At 47.7% G+C, this 17,918-nt stretch overlaps 1 protein-coding gene across 14 annotated transcripts in view; it reads right to left on the minus strand.

The window, feature by feature from the left end:
* CEP164 (centrosomal protein 164) overlaps positions 1–17,918 on the minus strand; it is a 42,691-nt gene that overhangs the window by 20,018 nt on the left and 4,755 nt on the right. For 6 of the 14 annotated variants that reach the window (XM_050715081.1, XM_050715080.1, XM_050715079.1 and 3 more), the window contains exons 5-11: positions 13,123–13,281; positions 12,007–12,135; positions 11,535–11,612; positions 7,851–7,961; positions 5,047–5,487; positions 3,413–3,496; positions 1,675–1,758 (exon numbers count right to left, since the gene is read on the minus strand). In XM_050715081.1, the coding sequence (XP_050571038.1) occupies positions 1,675–1,758; positions 3,413–3,496; positions 5,047–5,487; positions 7,851–7,961; positions 11,535–11,612; positions 12,007–12,135; positions 13,123–13,281 (1,086 nt within the window). Of the gene's footprint in view, positions 1–1,674; positions 1,759–3,412; positions 3,497–5,046; positions 5,488–7,850; positions 7,962–11,534; positions 11,613–12,006; positions 12,136–13,122; positions 13,282–15,727; positions 17,399–17,918 lie in introns of all 14 variants that reach the window. The other 8 variants (XM_035555926.2, XM_035555929.2, XM_050715083.1 and 5 more) reach the window with 3 other exon arrangements.

Raw genomic sequence — 17,918 nt, forward strand, 5'->3', positions numbered from 1 at the left:
CATGAAAGCAGGATGACAGATAACAGGCCGTCTTCTCTCTGCAGAGCATAGCCCCCAAGGGGCCTCGACAGGAGGATTTCCACGGTCTCCAGCACACAACAGCTCAGATCCCATGCCTGCTTCCAGCTCCTCACCGCTATCACAGCAATGATGCCAGCAAAGCAGGATGCCAACACTTCAAATGCCTGCTAAGTGAAGGGTGAAAGGATCAACCTCCCCATTGCCAGCAGAGAAGTCAACTCTTGCAGGCAGCAGCCCACACTGCCTCTGCAATCTACCACAGCTCCTGCCAAAGCACGCTAACCAAAAGCTTCCAATGCTGCGCACGTGTAGTGTCACAGAGGCAGTCTTTTTTTTGAAAGAGAGCATTTTGCCAATATATTTAAAGCAAGGCAAGCTCATTGCATGAACGTAAACACATTGCAACAATCCAGTCTCATTTCAAAATAGCCTCTGTCTTTCAACAGAAGAAAAGAGCAGCTGCAGTTCTGCAGGGGGCACCATTTCAAACCTACCTCTCTCTCCTCAAGACAAGGCTGTAATAAACTCAAAATGTGCCTGCTCCAACAAGACATTTGTATGCACGAGGACTGTGCTGTAGCAAGAGGGAGAGGGGGAGAACACAGCAGGCATATGTTTTGTTTTCCCTTCACATCTGATTATGCTCATTATTAGGCACAAGAGGACAGGTGTATTCTCCAGACAACCTAACAAACTGGATTGCTCCTCTCTGCTGGACAGGTGGTGAGTTTGCCACTCAAGGTCTCCTCCAGTGCAGCTGATCAACTCACTTACAATCAGAGCAAGGCTGAGTAAACCCCAGCTGGAGCCTGACCCTCTGCCTCCCCGTGCAGCACGCTCTTCCAGCCAACGCGCTGATGAGCTGAGAGGATGGTGCAGGAGAGGGGTAGCTGCGATGGCTCAACAGGAAAGTGGGGCTGCGGAAGACAACTCAGTAACATGCTGAGAAGACAAGATAAAACCTCAAGAGGCACAGTAATCTTCTCCAGTCAGGACTGCCCTAACATAGCTACATATGGGGCTGATGTGATGTAGGAAGCAGACACGTGCAGGCATATGTACGCTCCCCCATATGCCACAGACTCACTGAACGGATCCTATTTCGCAGCTACATGAAAGCAGGCAAGACAAGCAAATGCTCAGCAATAGGCTTCCCTATTACAAAACCTGTCAAGGGGAGGCAACCTCCTTTTCTTCATTTTACACTATTGTGTTCTGCTACACGAGTCCTCTTTATTTGCTTAAGAGAAAGAAAAGGACAAAAAAAATAAAAAAGAAAAAAAGTAAAATAGACTCTGCTTCCCACCACTCTCTGGAAAAGCCAGTTGTCTACACTTGTAGTGGGGGCAGTGAAAGGACGCGTCTGTGAGCCCGCACACATGCACCACTCAAATCACCTCTACTCGAAGAGTATGTTCGTTGTATAGCTTCCCCTCATGGGAAGGACTGCAACTACCTGCTTCTCTGCAGATAAAATAGTGCACCAGAACTGCTGCTCCAATCCCTGCCCCAAAGGCAGGGTGCTTAACATCTCTCTCCTGTTTGCCTCAAAACCTTATGCCAGTAGCTTCATCCTGTGCTTAGTACACCACAATGCAGTATTTTAACCTGCTGGTTCAGAGATTGGTCCCTGATCACACGTAAAGCACTTACCTTGCACATGGGGCTGTCTAAAACAGGAGACAGAACACCCACATCCAATACCTGCTCAGAAAAATGACTCTGGAAAGCCAAGTCCTGAAGAAGAAAGAAAACGATCAGTGTCTGACAAGCACGCGCTGGTTTTGCCAGAGCTCCTGAGAGATTAGAATAAAATCCAAATGCAGTTTGGAATCCATGCTCATCATTCCACTGATAGCAAGTCAGTTCAAACATCTAGTGCTACTACAATTACAAAGGTTTACAGGACACAGGAGACAGCTACATCAAGACTCAGGCCTGCATCCAAGACCAGATCATATCTGTACTGCAGTCAGATGGCTCTGGTAGTGGCTTGACCAGCAGCAAGCTGGGTTTTCTGCTCCCCGTGCTGTAGGGGCACAGGCAGATACCGTGGGTTACCCAGAGCTACCTGCGTGGATGACAGGTGGGGCAGTGGCACTGTGCTGCAGCGAGGCTCTTTTCACTGATGATCCCGGAGGAAACTCCCCCTGCGGTGCCAGGGGACTGCAGTTCCACCCAAGGACGCCATGGAATTGCTGCAGGGCAGTGAGCTCTGCCATACCACCCCATGCACTCCTCCACGCCACAGGTCACAGCAGGCAGGGTGACACACAGCACGTCTACAGCAAGCAGCAGATCTCCCCCCTCGGCCCCCGACCCAATTTCCAATATTGTTGCAGATTTTTCTGAGATTTTTTTTTTCCCTAAAAGCCAGCTCCTGCAAGTTGCCCGCAGGCCGGTCACTCGTACAGTTCTCCCGACTGGCAGTGGGTTCGTGCACCTGGCTGCAGACACAGCGTGTGTGCGTGTGTACACGTGCCCACAAGCAAGCACTAGAACAGGTATCGTTTGATGCAGCAGCCACTTGCCAACACAGGCTTGTACTAACACTGGTAAATAATGATATTCTCAGCCATTTTCTGGCCATGCTGCCTCTGCTCCCAGTGGCAGATGGCAGCGGCAGTTTCCTGTAGAGACAAAGAGATGCTGATGGGCACTTCACCCCCCATCTCAGGGCTACCCTCCTGCATGTTCTCCCTCTGGGACACTCAGAAGCCAGGTCCCCCAGCCATACACACTTCCAATAGAAAAAGCTGTTTAGTCCCTTAAAGCATGATTTTATATTGCTTATTATTTTCCATTTTGCAATTATCTGAGTGGAGTCCCAGCTATGAGCGACCTACTTTTGCAGGGATATTACCTCACCCGCAGAACGAACCTGCACTTTTCTGCAGTCTCTGCTCCCGCTCGGTAAAAGCCTGTCATCACACCTGACCGTGGAAGTACCACAGCCTCCCCACCACGAGAATACCCACGTCAGGACCTCACAGAGCAGACCTGCGAACGCTTCTGAGTGCCTGACCTGGGGCTGGCTTCTCCCTGGGAAGCATAGCCATGGAGTAAGAGAAGGTTTGGGAGTGAGAGCTGGTTCTGCCAACACTGCTCTATGTACACAGGCAGTTCCTGGTCAAGTCATTCATCTGATAAAGCCTGTGCTTGCTCAGGAATTTGCTAAGCACAACTGTGCTTCAGTATCTCAAGAACCCCGCTGAATACCAAAGCTACACAAAGGACGACGTTAGTGGCCTGTGCCACAGCTGTAATGTCACTGCTTAGCAGGGAGTCAGGGCAGTAAGAGTGCACGAGATGGCCATGATCTTAAACTGGCTGCACGTTCCCAGGGAATGCAAAGCCCATGCCCAAGGGAGAGGGACTTTTAGCGACTCACCATATGCTGAATCAGGTCGTGGTCTGAGCGGTTGGAAGCCTGCAAGTCCTCCACACATTCACTGGTCTCAGATGCCTTTGAAAGCTGAAAGGAGATACGCATTATGGCCTGTAGATGTGCTAGCCCTGCCACTTCATTTAGGCATTTCCAACTAAAAAGAAGACAAATGATACTCGGAAGACAAATCTGGTCTCTGTATACCATTGGGAAGTAAAATAGCATGTGTCTGAGGTGACTGAACATCTTAGGAAAGACCAAGGGTGTGACCCACAAGACAATCACGAAACACCACTTCACAGAGAAAGGACTGGGGAGGGAAGACAGGTGCAGAGGATGGGACTGGGGAGGACAAGGAAGTGCTCTTCAAATATCCCTGATAAAAGGCACTTGCTTATGGTCCTGTTCCTTCTGCAAGAATCTCCACAGCTCTGAGATCTCCCTAGACCACCAAGTAAGCGTGCGAAGCCACCCAGAACAGCAGCATGCTTCCTCAGTGACTGCAGAAGTCCAACACCTTGCTGAGCTGTGCCCCCGTGCAGCGAGGACTGCTGTGTTCCCAGCCATCGTGAAACAACGCAGAGCTGTTCACCACTAGCACCCGTGCAGTCCTGCTGACTTCAGCACAACTACCCGGAAATGTAAAGAAAGCACGCAGATGGTGTTTATAAAAGCAAAGATTTCAGCTTTAAGCTCTTCAGGACAGAGCACTTTTTTTTAGGCTCAGTTTTACAGTTTATAATTTCTTAGACATTGTCCATCAATGGAATGAGATAAGTCATCAAAATTAGCTGGAGGAAAATTAGATTGGAGAGACATCATTTATCAGGTCTCACGCTAACGCTTCTGCGCGACACTGAACAAACCTGGAAGGTGTGCACCTGACCCCAGAGCTGCGGGGTCCAGGCTGTTACCCCACCTGCACCTCGTGATGCAGAGCAGCCCACCCCCTGCCGGGGCCTGCACAGGGAGCTCCTCATTCCAGCCCGCTGCCGCCAGCTGTCCGTCCGTTTCCCTCTCAGACAGCATCACAGAGGCAGTGCACAGACTGGAAGGAAGGCTCCAGGCTCGAGCTGCAGCTCTGGAGCCAGCCCCCAGGTACAGTCCCACAGTCCTTCCCCACGCTGAGCTCACGCTTCCCTCTCAGCATCCTCCCGCGGAGCTGTAAACATCACAACTGGCAGCTCACTTTACACTTTTGCCCTATCTCTACATAAGCTGAGAGAAACAACAGAAGGAGAGAAACAAAGCAGCACGGACAGCTGGGCTTGGTGTGAACTTCATTATAAAACCTGCTTGCTTAGTACAGATGGCAGCACTGAAAGCTGAGACTTATTTCTCCTCTAAGACTTGAAACACACAGCCCCGTCCAGGATTTTTGCCTGTCAGTTGCTTTGGGCAGCACTTTGTGTACGCATAGAATATTTCCTAGCTCAGTACTAAAGTTGCCGATCTGGGAATTCAGAGCACTCGTGCCCCCACAGGAACAGGCTGCTGATTAGGAAAGCACTTATGCTGACTTAACAGAAGATGAGTAAGTGTTCCAAGTGCTTCCCTGAATCACGGCCCTACAAAGCAATGGGAAGAGCCACAGCAGATTCCACACCAAACCCAATCCGTGCAGGCAGGTCTCTTACTTTGCCAGCATCCAGCCTGCTGTCTGTTTTCAGATCAGCTGCTTCTTCCCTCATTTCATTTACTATATTTTCATCAACAGACACGGTGTCAACGGTGACAGCCAGGCTTGCCAGCTGATCTGCCTCAGCAGCTTCAGCATCTGGAGATGCAGCTCTGGGTTGCACGGGACTGCCGGGCACATCTGTCCCTGTTGCTCTCCTTTCCTCCAGAGACTGTGGCAGCTCATCAGCTGCCGAGACGTCACCTTCCACCTCAGCATCTTTCTCGCCCAGTAGTTCATTCCCAGCGAGTTTCCCATCAGAATCCCCTTTGTTCTGGCCAGAAAGGCTACCGTCAGCATCTCCGGAAAGGACTTTAACCGGCGTTGGAGGGCATGCATCATCAGCATCCAAGGAAGACTCTTGCCCTTCTTCGGCATGTCTTGATTTTAAAGACTCCTTCTAGGCAGCAAGTCAAACACAATTACAGCTACAACATTGTTTAATCCCTTCTCTGGGAAGATGCTGGGGTGAAAATAGTATGGGTTCTTCCACAGCAAGAAGCAAAAAAAATCACAAAGCTTTGGGTGACTTCAACAAGACCGATTTGACTTATTTTCATACAGTCCATCTCAAAGGAAAGGAACGTTAAGATAAACCCACTCATTTCCTGGGGTTGAGGCTTTTTTTTTTTACTCTATTGTTTTTGTATTCATGGGGTCTCAGCACTAGCAGTGTCTGTTGCAGGGATCATCAGTCCCTGGGAGCACCTTAAATGCTCTGCAATAGGCTCATCCATGCTTTCACACTGAGTCTGTTCAGCGAGAGATGGAAGCTTGCAGGAGAATTACCAGATGTTTAACTTCTGGCTGAAATAACTAGAGAAGGGTAGGCAGGATGCAGCCACCCCACCGTCCAGTGGCACAAACTTACAGACAGGCCCCGATTTAAGCTGCCACTCTGAGCTCAGAACAAGACCAGGACCAGCCAATGTTCTAGACTAAGAAATGGCAGAATCCACTGGCCCTGGGAAAAACAATCCCAAAAGCTTAGTCACCCAAAGGTTTGGCTGCCTCTCCCAGCAGTGGGGAGGCCCACAAAACCGACAATAAAAAGCGTGATAGCCAGGAGGAAGCAGGAAAAGGTTCCCTCATCAGTATGCAAACACAACTGCTAGCACTTCCTATTTTCTCGCTGTTTTATTAATGCTGTGGTGTCTTGTCAAACATTAGCTGCATCCTGTGTACAGCGTGTACCATACACAGACTGCATATTTTAACGATGTATTTTTATCAAAGTGCAACTGGAATGCTGTCAGTTTTAAACACGGAGCTGCGGCAAACCGAAGGGATGTCTTGGACATGTCATTTGTCTGCGAGACCTTCTCAGGGCTGAGAGAATCATCAATCAAACCGGAGGGGAGGACAGAGAAATCAAATCACTGGATACTTTCCAAAAAAACTACAGTTCAGAGACTCGCCTGCAATTTGCCAAGTAATAAATGAAAGCTTACGGCCTCTTTCCAGCCCAGTGCCTGGTTAGCGAAGGCTCACAAACACCACTGAATCACTAGCCAGCCACATGAAGCTCTCCAAAGGCCTTGATAACACCTTTGGTCCAGAACGCAGACAAATTTGTATGCAGGTGTCATCTCTGCAGTGATCCTCCAGTCGGCCCGTCTTTGCTATAATCCCTCTTATCTGGGGATAAGCACGTCTGGAAAGACCAGTCACCGATTGTGCTCCCGTTTGGATAGTTTGGTTTTAGAGTTTTTATGAGAACCTTCTCCCAGGACATCTGACAACGCCCAAGAAAAGGTACGCCAGATGAGACCAACCAGGATTCTTATGCTTAAAAACAGGAAACGGGTATTTCCCTTTGAGAGGCACACAACAATATGCTGATGTGGCCTTTAATACTGTGCACACAAAAAGATTTCTCTCCAGGCAAATTCACCTCAGTTACTAGAATATCCCAGAATAACCTCTTTAGCTGGTAGAACCCTATTTTAAGGACAGATGCAGACAAGACTTTGGTTAACATTACGCCTTAATGATCACTAGTGCAACTCACACAGTTCCCCCTTCTGGAGAATCAGATACACAGGTGGAAGGGAAGGGAGGATTTCCTTCTGTCAAAAATAGACGGCGGATTTTCTATGGATTTCAGAGCTAGGAAGAGTCAGCCAGGCTATAATTGGCTTTAGCTGATCTTTTCACAAGCTGTAACACATTTTACCTGTGGCTGAGTGACACTAAAAAATATGAAATTTCCCCCTATCAGATATATTGCTTCCAGACTTCAAGTGATCAGCATAAGCGGGGGAAAACAAAAAAACACACGGGGACCAGCTTTTAGAAAGGCATCCAATTCAGAGAAAAACAATCAGCATAAACAGCAGACACCAAAACTGAATCCTACTCATCTCAGGAAAATCCAAAGCGGCACAGTCATCCTGTGTAACAGCTTGAACATGAGAGATTACGACAAAAACCTTCACCATCTTTCTGTCTCTAAAAAGGGGGAAAAAAAAGAAAAATACTCATACTGCATACAGAACTCCTTTGAAAGCTGAACGTGCTTCCTGTTTTCAGGATGTTCTCAGGCAGAGAAGTACAGAGTGGGATAGGTCTGGCAGACCTCATCTGGGAATCATTTGTTCTTTATGTTTGCACCCCTCTCCATAAATATCGTACTTTAACCAGCAAGAGAAACAAGCCGAGCAACTACGAGATCCACACCACAACACTGGAAGCTGCCTACGGCATGCAAAGCTCAATGACATCATGCAAGCGGGACCGTGATGTCAGAGAGCCACTCGTCACCTCTCTCAGACTGCCAGCTTCCTCTGCGGGACTCCTCTGGTGCTGGAGACGAGCTTCAGTGACATCGGCTAAGCGGCGGCCAAAGTTCTCCTCCTCCGCTTTGCTGTTCTCCTAATGGATGGGGTGACATCTGCTAGCAAATAGTCACACACACCTCTCTGCACTGGTAGGGCCATCCACCCGTGACAAGTCAGCACTCTGTTTGTTCACTACTGCGTGCACCCAGACAGCAGAAACCCCTCCAGCTGAAGAGCTTTCCAACCCGGACTCAGGGGCGCACAGCCTCAGACTCCCACACATCGCACTCTCCTTACCAGCACACACGCACCGGTGCTGCTTCTACTGCTGGCCCGCCCGGTGAACTTGCTGTTCAGACTGCACCAGACTCTTTCCAGATCAAGGCTTGCTCTACTTCCCACGAGTGAGAACTGCTGACTTACTACAGCAGTTCTTCACCAGGCTTCCCCAGGATGGGAGAGAGCAAGGCAATGAACCCACCAGTCATTCCTCCCCCTTAACTAGTCATCACTGCACTGACACCTTATGGACGTCTTAATTGCCTTGGAACCAGCAACGCTGCCTCCTGCACATGCATCTCTGCACTAAGATGTATGCTGTATTGTGCAATGTTTACTTACAGAGACTGCTCTCTTTCACACGTTTCCATCTGGTAAGAGAGCTCTGCATGTTAATTCCCCACCACATAAAGGACCCCCTTGACTCCAACTGTTTACCCAGAGATTGACCTGTACAGAAGGCAGAGTACCAAAGCTTCCCAAGCTGCAGGCTCTGCAGTTTGCGGATCACTTCTGCTGTCATTGGACCCTCTCTCCAGGCACCCAGAGTGAGATGCTTCCAGGTCTTTTCCTCTACTTGCCCCTTTCAGGGGTTCCCAAAGTTCTTTCACATTTTAACAGCAGTCTTGCACATCTGCAGCAACTGTTCCATCCCAGGAAATCAGGAGGCAAGAAAGCTGGCTTCAGGTGAGAACTAACCCCATGAACAGCCAAGCAAACCAAGCCACCTAGAGGAGGCCCTCTTCCTAAAAGGACATTTGAGCTGTTACACATAAACCTCACACCTCAAGTTCTCCAGCATCTGTCTTTGGTTTTATTTTCAGTGCTTTTTCCCAGCTAAATTACTCCTTGCTCCACAAGAGGCCACTGAAAGTGGTAGCATTTCTGCCCGTCCCTGCTTCCAGACAGTTGTGCCATATTCAGTGCGGCCTCTACTTCTACCCAACTTCCTTGCATCTCAGTAAGTCACTAAACCCTCACATATTTCTTTTGAATATGGATATTCGACACTGATCCGCAGACTACACGAAACCAGCTTTTTTCATCCCTTTACTTGTTAGATTTACTTTCTGTAGGGCTTGTTTTATGAATTCCTTCCTTCTCTCCATTTTGAAAAGAAGCTGGAGAATGGTTTGGGATGCAGGCTGAGCGCTCACTCGTAAGAATGTTTTTCTACTGCCATCTCATGGAGCTACAAGTGAATTATATTTTTCATTGGGGCACTAATATCTTATCAGGACTGAGATATCTGATTTACTAGCTTTTAAGACAGAGCTTGGCTGTTGGGCAGCAATTGCCATTTTATAATAGATTCCTGAAGCCCCACCATGTCACTGAAATGCCAGGACAGCTCTTTGCTCCTGGACACATTAACATTTCAGTGACAAATTGGGCTCCAACGGGCTTCTTGTTGTTTGGAGATGAGAGAGTTGAGCCTTTTTTTTACATCCACTTTAACAGAAACCTTTGCAGTTCTTGCCCAGTGCTGTTCAAAAGGTTCTCCAAAGTATTTTACAGCTTGATTTTTTTGTGTACTGTGAAAAGGGTGAGGGAAATACTGAAAACGTTTTAAGAGAAATTAATTTGCCTTTCAGATACTGAAACAGAATTTTCAAAGTGATAAGAGAGGATTAATGTCAGCACAAACAGGCTGAATCACTAGAGCTGCTTGCAACGCACTTCACATTGTCCCTTTGTCATCTTAAGCCTGATCACTGCTAAGAAAGTGCTGGCAAAGAATGCACACCCGCAGGGAAAGCAAGATGTCTGCACACGGCAACACATGTACTAAACTCATTGCTGATGCTCTGAGCCTGAGCAATGGAATTTATCAGCATGCAAAATAGAAAACGGGTTTCATATTACCACACACAAAAAAAAAAAGAGGCCATACCCAGTCCACTATGAAGAACCTAAGAGATTCTTCTGCAGGAGGATCTGGATAGGCTGGAGCGATGGGCTGAGGTCAACTGTATGAAGTTCAACAAGGCCAAGTGCCGGGTCCTGCACCTGGGGCGCAACAACCCCAAGCAGAGCTACAGGCTGGGAGATGAGTGGTTGGAAAGCTGCCTGGCCGAGAAGGACCTGGGAGTATTGGCTGATAGTCGGCTGAATATGAGCCAGCAGTGTGCTCAGGTGGCCAAGAAGGCCAACAGCATCCTGGCCTGTATAAGAAGCAGTGTGGCCAGCAGGTCTAGGGAAGTGATTGTGCCCCTGTACTCAGCTCTGGTGAGGCCGCACCTCAAGTACTGTGTTCAGTTTTGGGCCCCTCGCTACAAGAAGGACATGGAGGTGCTCGAGCGAGTCCAGAGAAGGGCGACCAAGCTGGTGAGGGGTCTGGAGAACAAGTCTTACGAGGAGCGGCTGAGGGAGCTGGGCTTGTTCAGCCTGGAGAAGAGGAGGCTCAGGGGCGACCTTATCGCCCCCTACAGTTACCTTAAAGGAGGCTGTAGCGAGGTGGGGGTTGGTCTGTTCTCCCACGTGCCTGGTGACAGGACGAGGGGGAATGGGCGAAAGTTGCGACAGGGGAGTTTTAGGTTGGATGTTAGGAAATACTTCTTTACGGAAAGGGTTACTAAGCATTGGAACGGGCTGCCCAGGGAGGTGGTGGAGTCGCCATCCCTGGAGGTCTTTAAAAGACGTTTAGATGTAGAGCTTAGCGATATGGTTTAGTGGAGTACTTAGTGTTAGGTCGGAGGTTGGACTCGATGATCTTGAGGTCTCTTCCAACCTAGAAATCTGTGTGTCTGTGTGTGTGTGTGTCTTGTGGAATTGGATGAGAATGCAAGGATGGTGTATCCAGACTAAATTCCCTTCTCCTCTCTCTAAATGAGACCACTGCAATTTCAGCAGAGGATGAGCCTTCCTTCTACACCGACTGAAAAAAGCACTGAGGAAACAAACCATGCCTCTTCCTCATCAGTCCTTCCTCCCACAATGGGCACAGTTGTGCCACTCAGATCTGAGACCCTCTCCTTTCTGCCCTTCCTTGGAAGAGCTGATTCCTGTCTCGCCCATCACACCTATGCGACCTTCTCTCTTTCTTCATTCAGAAATAATTACAACTCCGCCTTGTGCAAACGTGCAGTCAACTCAAATGCCATCTCTCAGACTGGAAGCATTCTCCTTCAAGCACAAGTCTGCCTTCTGGTACCCACACCATGCCCCTCTACAGCCTGCATCTGGCTTCTCACACCTGCTACCCTCATACTGCACTCAGCACCGCTGCTGTGCTTTCTCCATCAGCCCCACTCCAGGCTGTTAATTCTTGCGAATTACAAACATTCATTGGGCACCTTTCCCGCAGCCCACGCGTGGGCAGTGCACTGTCATAGCTCCTCTTCTATCTGGGCAGTTTTACGTGGCTGTTTCACATTGTCTTTCTTACCTCAGACTCAAAGCTGCCTCCCAAGGCACTGACATCCATGTGCAGGTTTTTGAACAGTCTTCGTGTCCCACGGAGGCTCTAAACGTATTCAAAGAAAGGAAATGGTTGAAACTGAGTTCTGATCTCTGCAATCCCATAGGCCACACCGAAGGAACTTGAGGGTTCATAATTAGTGGAAATAAGGGAGCAGAGCCACAGCAACACACGACAGCAATAAGCCTACAGTCAATTAGTCTTAGAAATGCATTGTGGCAGATGCTGATTTATAGAGAGCACAAGGAGAAAAAAGATCAGACACTTTTTGGCAACCAAGCGACACACACAGGAAGCGCAGGGCAAATTAAGGCCTGAAGTTAAACTGAATGACCATGGTCAGGCAGCTGTTACTGGGGGTAGCATCACAGTCTTCCATTCGCTGAGGCTCCATGCACTACAGTCACTGACACGGAGTAGGAACCAATACACAGACTACCTCATTCTCACTTTCTTCCTCTTCGTTTCTCCCTTTATCTAAAGGTACTGTGTTCAGAGAACTCTTCTCTTCACAGACCAATCCCAGCAACTTCTTGGTGTGGCCAGTGGGCTTACAGGGCTCTGCGGGCTGCAAAGTCAAAAAGAAAGGGAAGTCAGAGGACAGGCAAAGTAACAGGGGAGATGCAAACCCACTGAAACCCACTGGACTTTGAAAGCTGCCGATGGCAAGAAGTTTTTGAGTTCTGAGATCTTGCTCAGGATTACACAGCTATCCTTGCTTTTCAGAGCCACAGCCAGCTAGGAGATGACATTCGTTATGAGGGTGCACCTTCCTGTTACGAAAAAGGGGTCTCCCATCCAAAAGAAGAACATATGCAAAACCTTCCTGTGCCTCCGAACAGTGATTCAGTCACGACCATCCGTAGCAGATGTTTTGTTTGGATCGCTCTGGTGAAGGTAGAGAGTGGCATACAGCTAGTTCCACAGGGCGAACACAATAAAACAAAATGTTTGCACTCGCCAGTGACAATCAGGACTTAAGTCAGCAAAAAAACCCTTCAGTGAAAATGTTCATTTGGATAACGTTTTGCAAGTATATTATTTGATTTATCCTTTAAATAAAAAAAGATACTACATAAAGCATTCTTGATTTATTATCCTGAAGAACACATTCTATAAACAATCAATGTGATTGTAAGTCTTATTTTTATCCAGAAAATGTTTTCACTTTCTTTCTCATTAGATGGGAGAGTGGAAATTTTATTTTTTAGATTACATCATCTGTACTGTATGCCATGCTTCATTTGGATAGAAATTAAAGATCACCTAAAATGAACTTGACAGCGTTTCAACAGTAACTGAAAATGTCCTTTCTTTAAAGCTGCTAACCGTTCAAAATCTGGCACTGGGCTCCCTAGAAATAGCAAAAAAAAAAAAAAAACAAGCAATAGTTGGGGAAGGTTTTGTTTGTTTGTTTTTTTAAACGGTCTGAAATATTTCAAAGCTGAGGAGAGGTCACAAACACTGCCTTTTAAACCTCTATGTATTGCCAAGCCCGTGACCTCTCGCAGAGCCTGCTTTTCTGGGCATATTTCCAGAGAAGACAGAGTCTTACCCGAGTTTCTCCTCTGGCTGCAAGACTGGAGTCCACAGAGCTTCCCACGTCCGAGTTCAGCGAACCTCGAAGGATGCCAGCTGGAGAAGCCACGGGGCCACGCAACGGAGCAAGGTTCCCCAGGGGCGCCTGCACAGGTGCTAGCGGGGATCCTGAAGACTAGAGGGTGCAAGAGGAGAGCACGGGCTCGCAGTTGACACTCGTTTCAGAACGAAGGCGCTCCCCCGCGCAAACACTGTCTGCTAACACCGAACCTATGGCCCAAGAAACTGCTCTCGAGCTAACACCAAACAACGACCAGCACATGACATGCGTGGGGAACAGCAGCTTGATTTACTCGTGTGTTTTGTCTTCCAAAGACCCATCTGAATGCTGTGATTCACCTTACAGCAGCACGGTCATCCGGAAAATAAACAGACATTACTCCAAAATGGGAGCAAGAGAACAACAACAGCCACACTAACTCACACACCTGCACGCAACCAAACACAGCACCCTCTGGGAGAGGCTCGACACCACACCATCCTAGGCAACCTCGGCAGCTTCCCTTCCTGCTTTGCCTTGCTACTCTGCACAGCGTGGAACAAGTGAAGGAGAAGCCCCTGACGGCAGAACGTTTCCTACACCCCGCAAGCTGCAATTACCATCTCCAGACAGAAACCCAGGCTGCCTCCTTACCTCACACCGGTGGAAGTGCACTTTTTCCACCACTACTGAAAGTAGAAAGCAGTTCTGCGGCAGCACATCAGTAAGAACCTCCTGAATACATCTTTACCTTTCAAAGCACAGCAAGAGCCCTGGGAGCCACCCAACATCCTCACCTCCGAACAATGCAAGCCTGACATTTCGAGCTGTCTTCACCAAGAAGCGGGACCGTTCTCTTTTACTTTGTGGAATTCCCCACCCAAGAAGTCTCGCCTTTGATACACCGCACCGGTTAAACTAGAAGGAGGGGTACGCCAGGATTTTCTCTGTAGCTTGCCAGTACAGCCAAGCGCTGTTCCTTCAGCAGAGCACATGCTTATTCATAAATCACAGTTCCTGTACTCTGTGTTAATACGAAATTACAGACTGAAAACGGAGTTAATTCACTTGCACACTGAGGGATGGGGAGAGAGATGAATGTATATCGATCTTTCTTCCACCAAGTCCCTGCCACGCCAATGGTAACAGAACAAATTACATATTCTGGGCTTACCTAATTATTTCCTACCAGATGGCCATTAACTATGTGTGCAGAGCAGTAGAAGTTAGCTGTCCTTCAGCAAAGATAAACTCACTTCCGCTGGGCTAATTAAAACTTTGAGGATAACCTGCAGTTTATCTATATTTATAGGCATAGGTACTATCAGCTAACTGAGCACTAGCACGTACTGTTAATTAGAAACCTAAGCTAGCGACTTGGTGGAGTCACAGACGGGTACCTGCACTAGCAGAGCAAAGCAATTCCTTACCACTACACAGTGACCTCCCTTATAGGGTTGGGGTTTTTGTTGTTGTTTTGAGTTTTTTGGTTTTTGTTTGTTTCACGGCTTTTGTTGTGGTGGCTGTTTGTTGGTTTGGGGTGGGGGGGGATGTTTTCAGAACAAGAGATTTGGTAAATTCTTATTAACTTGAGGCAATTACTTCTTGACAAAGACAGAACAACCTGGAGCGTTCTTCCAGTGACGGGGAGGCTCGGTGCAGAACATATCCCATGGTGCTAGTGTACAAACAGTGTCAGAGAGCCGTGCCTACTACCTGCCACTTTCTTCAACTGCTGCAAGCTGAGTGCCGGGTTTATGGAGCAGCACCACTTCTAATAGCTTTTTTGGGGTGCTTGGTATTCACAGAGGAAGGAGAAAGTTACGTTTATAGATGGTCCATCACACCTGTAAATCATCTTGGTGTCCTAAGACCACAGCACCAGTGGTCCAAGGACTACACTGTGCTAAATTACACTGCACCTGCCTGCAAGTCAATTGCCTGTAACCACTGGGAATAATCCTTCTCTTTAAGGAAAGCTAACTCATTTAAACTTTTTCCTGTTTTTCCTCATTTAGGAGGGAACAGAGACCATTTGTCAAGATACTGGACATGTACGTGGGAGACCTGGCTTTGATTTACAGCTTCTATATTGCCTTAACCAACTCACTCGCTCTGGGCCTTGAGATTCAGTGAGCAAAATTAGGCTAAAAATAACTTATTTCACTCTCAATTTAGATTGTGGGATTTACAAGAAAAAGATTGAGTTTATACTGTGCTTACCACAAAGGGTCTTAGTGCCATGATTAAAGATGGTTTTGTATTCAATATTGCAATCCCATTTGATTGCTGCCCATCACCTCTTTTTTAGTGCAGAAGGCACCTGTCCTAATACAAAATTAATTCAAGATGTAAATTGTACAGCGTTTGCCATGCAATGAGGATTGTGAACAAAGGATTTTTCATCCTACCTCTTGAGCTTTAGGAAAGGCACTATAACAAATGTCACATTTCCTTATATAACTTCCAGCAGTCTGCTTTCTCCCTTTGCTCCTGAAAGTTAGCTACAAATCAAGATTTCCCTCTCAGGTCTCCAGAAACGTTTACAACAGAAGTGCCAGCACAAAGGATTTAGTCCTACCTCGTTCCCCCCTGCTCCTTCACCAGCCTCTATTTTGCTGCAGTTCTCAGCAGTTTGTCTGGTTTGGGTCACCTCCGCTTCCACGTGCTGACAGAGACTGGTGCTTCCCTGGCAGTCAGCCATCTGGCGGAGATACTCAGGGGGAAGCTGCAATTCTTCTGGGACTTCATCTCCCCACGCTCCGGGAGCTTGATCTGTCCTGCCATTTTCTTCCTTCACTTCTGTTTGCACTCCAGCACCATTAGACTCCTGGGCAGTGCATTTCCCACACGAATCCACCAAAAAACTAACACAGTCAGGTTCTGGGCTGGCACCTTCTTCACATTCCTGCAACGCGTGGCACAGTTTCATGTCCTTGGAGCTACACTCTCTCTCTGACTCCTCGGCAGGACTTAATATCTGAGACAGGGATGATCCCAGGACGGGACAAGGCAGCACAGGCTCTTCTGTGACAGAGTACACGTCCTTCGGTCTCCCAGACTCATTGTGTAGAGAGGAGACTCCCAGTATCTGGGGTGCATTATCGTTCTGAGAACTGTCCAAATCACTGCTATCACACTCTGACATCAAACCGCCTCTTTCGTCATCTTTACAGCCGTCTTTGGCAGATGAAAAAACATGTTTCGATGTAGGATGCACTGCGGATTGAAGACCCACATCAGTTCCTCCCTTTGCATCTATTCCTTGGAAGCAGTGTCGTGTTCCCACGATCTCTGCAGGGGCCGTGGGTAGGCTCCCTAGCACACCATTCATGCCGTCTCCTTTTGTATCTACTCCTAGTTTCGTCAGATCCATTTGCTTTGAGCCCTCTCTCTCAGGTCTGCTGCTGCTCTCATTGCTCCTGCGGAGACTGGTAGCTTGAGCCAAAGCCTCACCACCTTGAACTTTTCTCTTACTTCTGCTCTGAGATACTCTGGTGCGGGAGCTTAGCTCTTCTCGAGCGTGTGGAGCATCAACTGTCTCCTGCAAACCCCAGTCATTTGTGGCACTGGCATCAAAAAGAGTCATTTCAAGGTTCCTGCAGTAAAACCTTTCTTCTCTGGCTTGCAATAAGCTTGGACTTCTTTTCACATCCCCACCAGGTCCTGTAGATTTCTCTCCAGCTGAGAAAGGACGATCGGATTTACGGACACAGTCATCCATCACGTCTTTAATCTTCTGCTTTCCTTTCAGCTTTTCATCAAAGAGCAGGATTTTGTCTTCAGGGGACTCTGGTGGAGTTTGAACATTCTCAAAGTCTTGCGAACAGGATTTCTTTAACACATGCAAAGGTTGTACCGTTGGCCTAACCTCTACATCGTCAGACTGTGAGTCAGAACTGGAACAAAGATTTTCTTGTATTGCCAAAGGTATACCTTGCTCCTGGTGGATGTCTACATCAAAGCTGCCGAAAGGTGGGCCGTTTCCTAAAATTTTCACCGCATCAGTTAAGGTCTGGCATGGGCTGCTGAACTCTGATACAAGAATAGGGTGCAGGTTATTCGGCCACATGTCTGCAAACTGCCTCCATGAATCCGTTACGCACGATGCTCTCCCTTTGCCTTTGTCAAAGAGGCCTTCATTTCTAATCTGGCTATCTGGTTCTGGCTCGGGACTCTCCTGCCCAGGGGACAGAATGGCGCAGGGTATTTGACAAAAGGGTGTCGAAGGAAGAATCCCTGGCTGCATTTCCTAAGTAGATAAATATTAGCAAATAACAACTAAAACTTAACATGTAACTGTACATACATAACCGTTATTTAAAGTACAGCCATATTTAAAGTGATTTATATACAAATCGGTGTGCAAATTTTGGAGCGCTTAAAGCAATCTGTATGCACATAATAGAAAATACTCAAATCGAAGGCCTGAGGTTTTCTGGGTTGAAGACGTCTATGCCTTCAGTAATAACACTCCCTTTCCCCACCGATATTTACCTTGTGACTGGCTACCAGAAGGCAGGAAAGAATTGCCATCACTTGGGACCTAAAGCGCATTTGGCTATGTCTGCAGCTGCCAAAAGCAGAGCAGGAGAGCCTCACACATCTAAACCTGGGTTCAATGCCCAGATATCACAGCAATGTATGCACGGAACCTGCATAGGCACCTTTTATTGTCTTCTTCAAAGAAAGATTTTTTTCCAGCACTCCAAGTGTTTTCCAGCTCCCCTCCCTCCACTCACACACACAACTGCAGGATAATAATTGTTCCC

Source organism: Cygnus atratus, chromosome 22 (genome assembly GCF_013377495.2).
Source record: "Cygnus atratus isolate AKBS03 ecotype Queensland, Australia chromosome 22, CAtr_DNAZoo_HiC_assembly, whole genome shotgun sequence".
Classification (NCBI taxonomy): domain Eukaryota; kingdom Metazoa; phylum Chordata; class Aves; order Anseriformes; family Anatidae; genus Cygnus; species Cygnus atratus.